The sequence below is a fragment of the Prunus mume genome, linkage group LG3 (genome assembly GCF_029339155.1).
Source record: "Prunus mume cultivar Tortuosa linkage group LG3, ASM2933915v1, whole genome shotgun sequence".
Lineage (NCBI taxonomy): Eukaryota > Viridiplantae > Streptophyta > Magnoliopsida > Rosales > Rosaceae > Prunus > Prunus mume.
In genome coordinates this window covers 7706685-7718808 of record NC_142700.1, presented here as the reverse complement: position 1 = coordinate 7718808, position 12124 = coordinate 7706685, and the positions used below count along the sequence as shown (strand labels likewise).

The following is a 12124-nucleotide window of genomic DNA, read 5'->3' as shown; positions in this document are numbered from 1 at the left end:
TTGCAGTCGAAGTTTCGCTTCTCTATCAACTCAAGCTTCGATTTGTTTTCTTCGATTTCGGCTGCTTCATCCTCCGGGTTCGGCACTGAAAAAAGACCCAACCCGCCTAGGAGGCCCGCCCAGCCGCCTAGCACCCGCCTAGCCGCAGAGGACGGAGGTCGCAGTCGAAGTTTCGCTTCTCTATCAACTCAAGCTTCGATCTGTTTTCTTCGGCTTCGGCTGCTTCGTCCTCCGGGTTCGGCACCGAAAAAGACCCAACCCACCTAGGAGGCCCGCCCAGCCGCCTACCGCCCGCCTAGCCTCCTAGGCGCCCGCCTAGGCCCATTTTTTAGAGTCTAAAGCACAAGATGCCGAGGATAGACTCGAAACGGTTGCCTCTCAGGCTCACAAGGTCATGCACTGATGTACTCAATCCATCTTTGGTCTATGGCTATGAATGTGTGATGTTGTTAGTGTGGTGCTCATTTTGCCATTGGCTTCTTTCTCTTTGCTTTCAGATGGCTGACATTGTTACAGAACAATGGATTCAAATTCAGCGGCTTGAGCAGGCTCTTCATATTACACAAGTAAGTTTTTTCTGCTTGAAACTGGCTTCAGGTTCTCTATTTGCTAAATTCATAAGTTTTGCTGATTCACTGATATTTGCTAGTTTCTTCTTGGTTGGACCGCTTTTCATTCTTTGGATATTGCAGTTCTGTTATAGATTTTGACATTTGATCATGCCCTCTTGTTTGGTGAGAGAGAGAAAAAAAGGAAGAAGAAAGATTTGTCTCCTCCTCCTGTTGCATAGGAACCCAGAACAAACCCACCAAAGAACAGAAGAAAAAAATTGATATATTACACCACCTCCAGTGAAAAATCTAATTCATTTAAGCCTTTATATTTGTTATTGTATCAGCATCTGTGTCTCTGTTGTGTGAACTCCACCTCAACTCCAAAGAAAACAAATAAAAAAATTAAAGGGAGCATTTGCTAACACATGGGTCGGGAATCTCTTAATTATATTGAACTTTTCAAACTGACTTCAAAAGCACCAGATTAACATACCAACATGAAATATCGTTTATCAAGCCTCCATTAGTGTAAAACTGTGACTTCATTAGCTGAAAATGCTTTAGAAGAAGGATAGACCTCGAGTTCATTGACATCCCTTTCACTATAAAAACCAGGCTTTTAAGGTTGAGGCAATGACCCTTCAATTTTGAAGCATAGCAAAGATTATTCAGCAAACATTTCCAATTTTGAAGGATTCAAAAGATGACAAATATTTTAATCTGATCTCTTAAAAATCTGTGTATAACAATGGCTAATATGCTGTTAGAGAAACAGATAGAGGTGTGCATATCACTGTGCTGGTTATAACATTTGGCTAATATGTACTTACAGGAACTATGAATATGTCAGTTTTCTAACTGTCCAGCATTCAGTCCCATATAGCATGGCTGGTCTAACAGCTGTTCTATAAACTTAGCTTTCAATTCTAGCAAAATAGGATGATCACACTATATATATGCTTAACAAAACCTTCCATTTTACCTGTCGTGCTTTGATTCTATGTGCCACATCATCTCCATTCTCCCCTTGTATATATGGATGATTGAGTACATGCTAGATAGTGAAAGTTTTTGCATTTTGATATACTCTTAGTGGTGCAATTGGTTGCTCTTATGTCTTCGTCAGAACCAAAGGCTCCTCGTGGTTAGCAGAATTCAAAGGAATATGGTTCCAGTCCATCTAGTAGATGCAACTTTGCCTGCTACTGAAGTCAAATCATCAGAACTGAGTATAAGGAATGGTACAAATAATCTTCACTATTATTATCAACAGGGCCTTCTACATCATGATCCTCTTTCTTTGTTTTAATGGAAGTATGTAACTTAAATTTGTGTTTCTTATAAAAAGAAAAATTATAAATTGCCCTTATTGTAGAGTTCATGCAATAGAATTGGGTTAGTAAAAGTGTTGAGACAGACTTGTTGTATCTACTCAGCTTTTTATGTTCAAAATATTTTGGAGGTGTTATTAAAAGTGTGAAGATAGCATTTTATTCCTATGGTAAATGGATGCCATATGTGCAATGCTTATGATTTCTTATCTCAGTTATAGGAGAAACAAAGACTTCCATAGCTTCTGGAAATGAGCATATTGGGGAGAAGCAATTAACGGATGTCTTCTTGTAAGAAGATGGAGTCCAAAATAGTAAAGGAGCCACGCAAAGTTCAACAATGAGGCGCCCATCTCCTATTTCCAGTCCAGGCAAGGGATATGACTTACAAATTATTATTTTATTTATTTTGGAACTGCAGAATTGGTTATACTTTAAGTCTTCTTTTAAGTTTAATAAAATTGGTAATATATTTAGGTGTTATTTTTGGGTGTCCAATTCTTTCCTAACAAGTTAAGAGTTTATATCTTCGCAACATTGAAATTGTAGCACAGTTGTGACTGTGGTTGGTAATTTTGTTGCCTTGTCATTTATTGAACCTACCTTCCTTCCTTTATGTGGTAACACTTGTGCTGTTGAACATAATCTTGCAGATAGTGAAGAAAGAGATCTCGTGAATATTTTTGCTAGTCTCAGTCTGAAGCCTTCGAATCTTCCTGCTCGAGATGCTCCTTGGAAGTGGGTAACTTCTCCTTTGAAGATGTGTATTCTATCATGATTTCAACAACTCATTTTGTGATTTGAATTAGAGTTAATATATTGTTTGGTATTAGAAGTTGATCAGAAAAATGTTGCTTGAGAATATGTGAGGTTTTTTTTTTTTTCAACTTAAATCTTCCTGTGGGATCGCTTTTGCATCCTATGTTGATGTTCTGAATGCACTGTTTTGTCATGGCTGCTGTTTTACATATTTACATATATCAAGTTAATTAGGTGCTCTCAAAAGCTTCATTGATGTTTCTTTCTTTAGGGGAGGCTTCATCCTTGATGCAGCCACACCTGGAGAATTCATTGGTGGGTTAAAGACTACCATGTAATGCCAGGAACCAAGCCAACAAAAAAAATTAGAAACTCAGAGAGAATGAGAGGGGAAATTGACTCTTTCCAACTAACCGGAACAAGACATTTTCATTGAAGACTACCAAATAGATTGATAGTGTTCTTATGGTCAACAAGGACAAGAATTCCAGGGCTGCTCACCTATTCAATTTTTAAGTTAAATTTGATCATATCGAACCAGTCAAGGAAGAAAATCCATAATCTTTCATTGGTTTTGCTGGAATATGAGTGTAAGGCCCGACTTGTTTACGTCAATTTTCTCCTGATCTTTATGTTATACTATGATATATCTGTGAATAAGGCTGAGTGTAATAGTTTACTTAAGCTTATTATAAACTTTTAGGTCCAAGATACTTTAATTTACGAAAGCGTAAGTAGGTGTGTGAGCAGGCCCACTCTCCGATATGTTTTATGAGGCCAGCTAGGGTTTTAGCGCTAGGATTAGGGCTGGCCCATTAGATGACACATTTAGATATGAACTTTAGGGTTTAGCTCAGTTGGTTACAGAGAAAAAAAGCCCAAAAAGGAGAGAGAGAGAGAGAGAGAGAGAGAGAGAGAGAGAGAGAGAGAGAGAGAGAGAGAGAAAGGGTTTTCTGGAGGCAGACTAATGGCTGGAGTTTAGAGAGGAGGGTTCGAGAAGGTAACAATAGCTTCTCCTTCTGAAATTTTGATATTGAGAAACTAGACATCCCCAGCTTTCCGTGAATATAAATATCTTCGAATTTGGACTAGTATACAATTTACGGGGATTTTTCAAATTTGGTCATGTGACGTTGATTTCAGTCTCCCAGTTATGAATTTGGTCAAATTTTGATATGAGGTGAAAAGTTAAGGCTATTATGACCTGATAAAATCTCCTGGTCATGGGACATTTAGTTATTTTATAACAGCTTTATGAAGTGGACTGGGTCAAGATCAGATGTTTTATTAGACTCTATTCAGGGACAGATTGGGAGTCTATAATGGGCTAGTATTCGACAATACAACTACTCAATATTTTTAAAATATGTAGATTAAGACCTCTGATTTATGATTAGCAGGAAACGTATATTAGAATATTTTAAACGTATAGCCGGTCGGCTATACTTTCTAAACACGTTCGAACATTTTAAAAGTATAGCCTATTTAAATATATTCCAAACGATCACGAAGCTTGAACTCGCAGAGGACGGAGGTTGCAGTCGAAGTTTTGCTTCTCTATCAACTCAAGCTTCGATTTGTTTTCTTCGGTTTTGGTTGCTTCGTCCTCCGGGTTCGGCACTGAAAAAGACCCAACCCGCCTAGGAGGCCCGCCCAGCCGCCTAGCGCCCGCCTAGCCGCCTAGCGCCCGCAGAGGACGGAGGTTGCAGTCGAAGTTTCGCCTCTCTATCAACTCAAGCTTCGATTTGTTTTCTTCGGTTTCGGCTGCTTCTTCCTCCGGGTTCAGCACCGAAAAAGACCCAACCCGCCTAGGAGGCCCCCCAAGCCGCCTAGCCGCCTAGCCGCCTAGAACCCGCCTAGCCGCCCAGCCGCCCCGCCTAGGCCCATTTTTTAGAGTCTAAAGCACAAGATGCCGAGGATAGACTCGAAACGGTTGCCTCTCAGGCTCAAAAGGTCATGCACTGATGTACTCAATCAGCTCACTAAGCCACAGCAGGCACCCACTTCCTCCATCCCTGGTATCCAAGTTTGCAAAAGCCGTGCAGGAGCAGTTCTTCGTGCACAACATCTCACATTCCTTGAGTAAGTTCCGTACTTCTATTAAACCCAGATACATCATTTGCAGAAGATCCATCATTTGCAGTATGTTTTGTTCACTCTTAAGGTTTGTTTCCCGTTTCAGCTTAAAATCTTCAGCTTTCAAGTATATGCTAAATTGAAAGCAAATATAAAATATTTGGTTGCATTTGTATGTCACAGAGAGACTCATTGGCTACTGATGAGAGGCTTCATGCTCTAGAAGAAGAGGGTCACATCTTTTTCAATTTAATTTTTGCAATTTTCAATTCAATGAAAAAGTAGCAGAAAGGGTTTGTTGGATTTGAGAAATGGGCTTTGCAATGCTTTTTAGGTACGGCTTCTGTGGGCTGCATCAAGAAAGTACAACTTCGATCTTCATGTTTTAGAGTCTAAAGCCCAAGATGCCAAGGATAGACTCGAAATGGTTGCCTCTCAGGCTCAAAAGGTCATGCACTGATGTACTCAATCCATCTTTGGTCTATGGCTATGAGTGTGTGATGTTAGTGTGGTGTTCATTTTGCCATTGGCTTCTTTCTCTTTGCTTTCAGATGGCTGACATTGTTACAGAACAATGGATTCAAATTCAGCGGCTTGAGCAGGCTCTTCATATTACACAAGTATGTTTTTTCTGCTTGAAACTGGCTTCAGGTTCTTTATTTGCTAAATTCATAAGTTTTGCTGATTCACTAATATTTGTAGTTTCTTCTTGGTTGGACTGCTTTTCATTCTTTGGATATTGCATTTCTGTTATAGATTTTGACAATTGATCATGCCCTCTTGTTTGCTGAGAGAAAAAAAGAAGAAGAAAGATTTGTCTCCTCCTCCTGTTGCATAGGAACCCAAAACCAACCCACCAAAGAACAGAAAAAAAAGAAGAAATATTACACCAGCTCAAGTGAAAAATCTAATTCATTTAAGCTTTTATATTTGTTCTTGTATCAACATCTGTGTTTCTGTTATGTGAATTCCACCTCAACTCCAAAGAAAACAAATAAAAAATATTAGAGGGTACATTTGCTAACGCATGGGTTGGGAATCTCTTAATTATATTGAACTTTTCAAACTGACTTCAAAAGCACCAGATTAACATACCAATTTTCAAACTGACTTCAAAAGCACCAGGTTATCATACCAACATGAAATATCGTTTATCGAGTCTCCATTAGTGTATATATTGTTTGGTATTAGAAGTTGATCAGAAAAATGTTGCTTGAGAATATGTGTGGGGATCGCCTTTGCATCCTATGTTCATGTTCTGAATGCACTGTTTTGTCATGGCTGCTGTTTTACATATTTACATATATCAAGTTAATTAAGTGCTCTCAAAAGCTTCATTGATGTTTCTTTCTTTAGGGGAGGCTTCATCCTTGATGCAGCCACACCTGGAGAATTCATTGGAGTGCAGTTGTGCTTGAGTCTGACTCAGCCTCTTGCTGCTATGTTGTGGGGATGCCAATACTATATAAACAAAAACTGGGCTTGTTCTATTCATCATGTGTATCGGGAGTTCAACTTGGTAGCGGATAAACTAGTTGAATTGGGTTCATGTCTTGAGTTGGGCTTCTCAACCTTCCATGACCCTCCTGACAGTATTAGGTCATTTTTTAGTGAAGATTTACTTGAAGTCTGTAGGCATCGAGCCATTGTTTAATTTCTTCGTTGGGCGTTAGCCTCGTTTCTTCACCAATTTTTTTTTTGAAGAAATAGCTCTAGTCCAATGGACTAAAGGGGTATTTCAGCCCCAAACCTTAAAATGATATTACAAAATTGTATATTTAAAGAGTATAGCCGAACGGCTATACTCGCCAAATATATTAGAATATTTTAACGTATAGCCGGTCGGCTATACTTTGTAAATACATTCGAATATTTTAAAAGTATAGCCATTCGGCTATACGCTTGAAATGTTAATATATTTGAATATTTTAAAGTTATAGCCGTTCGGCTATACTTTTTAAATATATACAAAACGAACACGAAGTTTGCACTCGCAGAGGACGGTGGTTGCAGTCGAAGTTTCGCTTCTCTATCAACTCAAGCTTTGATTTGTTTTCTTCGGTTTCGGCTGCTTCGTCCTCCGGGTTCGGCACCGAAAAAAGACCCAATCCGCCTAGGAGGGCCTCCCAGCCGCCTTGCGCCCGCCTAGCCGCAGAGGACGGAGGTTGCAGTCGAAGTTTCGCTTCTCTATCAACTCAAGCTTCGATTTGGTTTCTTCGGTTTTGGCTGCTTTGTCCTCCGGGTTCGGCACCAAAAAAAGACCCAACCCGCCTAGGAGGCCCGCCCAGCCGCCTAGCGCCCGCCTAGCCGCCTAGCGCCCGCCTAGCCGCCTAGCGCCCTCCTACCCGCCTCCTAGCACCCTAGCGCCCGCCTAGGCCGATTTTTTAGAGTCTAAAGCACAAGATGTCGAGGATAGACTCGAAATGGTTGCCTCTCAGGCTCACAAGGTCATTCACTGATGTACTCAATCCATCTTTGGTCTATGGCTATGAATGTGTGATGTTGTTAGTGCGGTGTTCATTTTGCCATTGGCTTCTTTCTCTTTGCTTTCAGATGGCTGACATTGTTACAGAACAATGGATTCAAATTCAGTGGCTTGAGCAGGCTCTTCATATTACACAAGTAAGTTTTTTCTGCTTGAAACTGGCTTCAGGTTCTCTATTTGCTAAATTCATAAGTTTTGCTGATTCACTAATATTTGCTAGTTTCTTCTTGGTTGGACCGCTTTTCATTCTTTGGATATTTCATTTCTGTTAAGAAAGATTTGTCTCCTCCTCCTGTTGCATAGGAACCCAAAACAAACCCACCAAAGAACAGAAAAAAAAAAGGATATATTACACCACCTCCAGTGAAAATCTAATTCATTTAAGCTTTTATATTTGTTCTTGTATCAACATCTGTGTTTCTGTTATGTGAACTCCACCTCAACTCCAAAGAAAACAAATAAAAAATATTAGAGGGTACATTTGCTAACGCATGGGTTGGGAATCTCTTAATTATATTGAACTTTTCAAACTGACTTCAAAAGCACCAGATTAACATACCAATTTTCAAACTGACTTCAAAAGCACCAGGTTATCATACCAACATGAAATATCGTTTATCGAGTCTCCATTAGTGTAAAAGGACTGTGACTTCATTAGCTGAAAATGCTTTAGAAGAAGGATAGACCTCGAGTTCATTGACATCCCTTTCACTATAAAAACCAGGCTTTTAAGGTTGAGGCAATGACCCTTCAATTTTGAAGCATAGCAAAGATTATTCAGCAAACATTTCCAATTTTGAAGGATTCAAAAGATGACAAATATTTTAATCTGATCTCTTAACAATTTGTGTCTAAGAATGGCTAATATGCCGTTAGAGAAACAGAGATAGAGGTGTGCATATCACTGTGCTGGTTGTAACATTTGGCTAAGATGTACCTACAGGAACTATGAACATGTCTGTTTTCTAACCGTCCAGCATTCAGTCCCATATAGCATGGCTGGTCTAACAGATGTTCTATAAACTTAGCTTTCAATTCTAGCAAAATAGGATGATCACATATATGCTTAACAAAACCCTCCATTTTACCTAATGTGCTTTGATTCTATGAGCCACATCATCTCCATTCTCCGCTTGTATATATGGATGATTGAGTACATGCTAGATTGTGAAAGTTTTTGTTTTTTGATACTCTTAGTGGTGCAATTGGTTGCTCTTATGTCTTCGTCAGAACCAAAGGCTCCTCGTGGTTAGTAGAATTCAAGGAATATGGTTCCAGTCCAGTGACCATCTAGTAGATGCAACTTTGCTTGCTACTGAAGTCAAATCATCAGAACTGAGTATAAGGAATGGTACAAATAATCTTCACTATTATTATCAACAGTGTCTTCTGCATCACGATCCTCTTTCTTTGTTTTAACTTTTAATGGAAGTTTGTAACTTAAATTTGTGTTTCTTATGAAAAGAAAAATTGTAAATTGCTCTTATTGTAAAGTTCATGCAATAGAATTGGGTTAGTAAAAGTGTTGAGACAGACTTGTTGTATCTACTCAGCTTTTTATGTTCAAAATATTTTGAATGTGTTATTAAAAGTGTGAAGATAGCATTTTATTCCTATGGTAAATGGATGCTATATGTGCAATGCTTATGATTTCTTATCTCAGTTATAGGAGAAACAAAGACTTCCATAGCTTATGGAAATGAGCATATATATTGGGGAGAAGCAATTAACGGATGTCTTCTTATAAGAAGATGGAGTCCAAAATAGTAAAGGAGCCACGCACAGTTCAACAACGAGGCACCCATCACCTATTTCCAGTCCAGGCAAGGGATATGACTTACAATGTATTATTTTATTTATTTTGGAACTGCAGAATTGGTTATACTTTAAGTCTTCTTTTAAGTTTAATAAAATTGGTAATATATTTAGGTGTTATTTTTGGGTGTCCAATTCTTTTCTGACAAGTTAAGAGTATATGTCTTCGCAACATTGAAATTGTAGCACAGTTGTGACTGTGGTTGGTAATTTTGTTGCCTTGTCATTTATTGAACCTACCTTCCTTCGTTTATGTGGTAACGCTTGTGCTGTTGAACATAATAGTCATGCAGATAGTGAAGAAAGAGATCTTGTGAATATTTTTGCTAGTCTCAGTCTAAAGCCTTCAAATCTTCCTGCTCGAGATGCTCCTTGGGATTGGGTAACTTCTCCTTTTAAGATGTTACATATGTGTATTCTATCATGATTTCAACAACTCATGTTGTGATTTGAATTAGAGTTCATATATTGTTTGGTATGAGAAGTTGATCAGAAAAATGTTGCTTGAGAATATGTGTGGTTTTTTTTTCCTTTCAACTTAAATCTTCCAGTGGGATCGCTTTTGCATCCTATGTTGATGTTCTGAATGCACTGTTTTGTCATGGCTGCTGTTTTACATATTTACATATATCAAGTTAATTAAGTGCTCTCAAAAGCTTCATTGATGTTTCTTTCTTTAGGGGAGGCTTCATCCTTGATGCAGCCACGCCTGGAGAATTCATTGGTGGGTTAAAGACTACCATGTAATGCCAGGAACCAAGCCAAACAAAAAAAATTAGAAACTCAGAGAGAAAGAGAGGGGAAATTGACTCTTTCCAACTAACAGGAACAAGACATTTTCATTAAAGTGGTTGCAACATAGTAAGCATATATCACAAAAGAACCAATATACATACATATAGTATACTTGATTTGCTTATGAACTTAGTTCTTGATTGACTAGTTTGTAGTGGTTACATGTCCTCAGAATACAAAATTGATGGGTTCTACTCGCTAAAATCCGATGTCTATAGTTTTGGTGGGTGGATGCTAGAGATAGTGAGTGGGAAGAGAAACATAGGATTTACTCATTGCCTTTTTTTTGTTTCTTCTTTTAAGTAAGCACAATGATTTTGAACTTTTGATAAATTCTTTTAGTCATGGATGCTATACACAGAAGGCTGGTCCATTGAAGTTCTTGATACATCAATAGGGGACTCAGGTGATCCACATGAAGTTGTGAGATTATTTCATGCATGTAGGTCTTTTATGTGTGCAGCGTAACTCGGGAGATAGGCTGAGCATGTCAGTTACAGTCAAAGGGATCTCAATGAACTCGAAGTCGGTCATTCTTTTAAAGCATTTTCAACAAATGAACGCAAGTGCTTCAAATTTGAGGCAAATATTCATGAAGTTCCAAATTGCGTGAGGAAGGATCTCCTAAAATGCCACTGCAATGTGCACGTGTTATAAGGTATGCAATTACAGTCACTTCAATCATATGCACTTAGCCAGTTAGTGATAGGGGAAACCAGTCTAGAATTTTCAGATTCTTTAGCGAGCATGTGTTTTTTGTCGTTTTTAACCATTGTGTGATATTTATTATGTGTAGTCCGAAATGGCTATTTCGACTTTAAAGACAATTTTGAATCTCTATGTGATACTGTGGATTGTGGTAAAGACTTCTGTTTGCTTTGAAAGCTATTTAGAGGCTTAGGTGATCCACATGAAGTTGTGAGATTATTTCATGCATGTAGGTCTTTTATGCGTGCAGCATAACCCAGGAGATAGCCCGAGCATGCCATTTACAGTTCTAATGCTAAGTGGTGAAGGGTCATTGCCTCAAGCTCAAAAACCTTGTTCTTATAGTGAAAGGGATCTCAATGAATTCGAAGTCGGTCCTTCTTTTAAAGCATTTTCAACAAAAGAAGGCAGGTGCTTCAGATTTGGGGCAAAGACTCATGAAGTTCCCAAATTGTGTGAGGAAGGATCTCCTAAAATGCCACTGCAATGTGCACGTGTTAGAGGGTATGCAATTACAAGTACTTCAATCATACTCACTTACTCAGTTAGTGATAGGAGAAACCAGTCTAGAATTTTCAAATTCTTTAGAGAGCATGTGTTTTGTGTCGTTTTTGACCATTGTGTGATGCTGTTCTGAGCAACATGTTTCCTCATGTTTTAACTCTGCTGTGATATTTATTAATTTTGTGGCCTACTTCCATTAGTTTATACTTTATAGTTATTAATTTGCTAGTTTCAACATATCCAAATCAAATATTGAAAAGATAGCAATTTCACAGTAAATCAAGTTCAATTTTTTCTTCTTCTTTCTTCTATTTTTTATTATTTTATTATTTTATATTTTATAATTTCGTGGGAATCCATTTAGTAAAACCATTGATTCCAGCACAGGCCAAAGCCAAAATCCACATTTAAATGTGCCGGGCTCATGCAGTGCTGTCTTGTTTTATTTGACATCTCTAGTCCAAACCGTGATTGTGCACATAAGCAAGCAAAGCATGCCCATCATTATCACCACCACGGTATTGCAGTCACATGCCACTATGATTTGATTTTTAAGGAGGGAGAGGGAGCAAGAGGTGTAAGTCCATTTAAATTTGTGTCTTTAAGGTATTTGTGCCGTGCTAGGCTGACCTATTTAATTTACCGGGCCTTGTCATGCTAACCCATTTAGTAAAACCATTGATTCCAGCACAACCCAAAGCCCAAGTCCACATTTAAACGTGCAGAGCTTGTGCCTTGCTGTCCTGACCCGTTCTATTTGACAACTCTAGTCCAAACTTTAATCATGCACACAGGTAGTCAAAGTGTGCCCATCATTATGACCACCACGATATTGCAGTCACATGCCACTATGATTTGATTTTTAAGGAGGATGGAGAGGGAGAGAGAACTATTAAAACCCTAAGAGAAATAGTGCCATATATATATATACAAACACAAAGGCCAAAGGATAAATTCATCCCCACATTAACTTAGCAGATATAACATTTCATTACATAATAATGAACTAGTTAATGAAGTACCATAGTTTTCTTAAATTTTGTTGTCAATAATACAAGTTCAAATTAATTGCTAAGAGGACAAAATTCTACCCAGAT

General features: G+C 38.4%; 1 protein-coding gene and 1 long non-coding RNA gene across 11 annotated transcripts; both read left to right on the top strand.

Annotated features, from left to right (window-relative positions):
- On the top strand, positions 1-6569 carry LOC148918603 (uncharacterized). Of its 4 annotated transcripts, none has more exons than XR_016125542.1 (6): positions 1-391; positions 498-566; positions 1681-1795; positions 2101-2256; positions 2539-2623; positions 6077-6569. It is a non-coding gene; the product is annotated as an uncharacterized LOC148918603 (long non-coding RNA). The 4 variants fall into 4 exon arrangements; XR_016125543.1 differs by having other exon boundaries at positions 517-566; positions 6077-6568; XR_016125544.1 differs by lacking the exon at positions 1681-1795 and having other exon boundaries at positions 6077-6566.
- Positions 6570-7051: 482 nt separating this feature from the next.
- LOC148918602 (uncharacterized) lies at positions 7052-11233 on the top strand. 7 transcript variants are annotated; one of them, XR_016125533.1, is made up of 7 exons: positions 7052-7167; positions 7274-7342; positions 8436-8556; positions 8869-9028; positions 9306-9402; positions 10279-10473; positions 10612-11233. XR_016125533.1 is itself a non-coding variant. In XM_089049153.1 (6 exons), exons 1-4 carry the CDS (start codon positions 7144-7146, stop codon positions 8970-8972), a joined length of 318 nt encoding a protein of 105 aa, XP_088905279.1. In that variant the 5' UTR covers positions 7052-7143; the 3' UTR covers positions 8973-9028; positions 9306-10473; positions 10612-11233. The 7 variants fall into 7 exon arrangements, 2 of the variants coding, with proteins under 2 accessions (XP_088905279.1, XP_088905278.1); XR_016125531.1 differs by having other exon boundaries at positions 9701-10473; XR_016125532.1 differs by having other exon boundaries at positions 9306-10473; positions 10774-11233.
- The last annotated feature ends 891 nt before the right edge of the window (positions 11234-12124 follow it).

Excerpts from the sequence above, each read along its gene's own strand:
- LOC148918602 (XM_089049152.1), top strand. The coding sequence starts at position 7,144 with ATGGTTGCCTCTCAGGCTCACAAG. Across the intron at positions 7,343-8,402 it reads AGGCTCTTCATATTACACAA|TGGTGCAATTGGTTGCTCTT; the intron begins GTAAGTTTTTTC and ends TGATACTCTTAG. Across the intron at positions 8,557-8,868 it reads AGAACTGAGTATAAGGAATG|TTATAGGAGAAACAAAGACT; the intron begins GTACAAATAATC and ends TTCTTATCTCAG.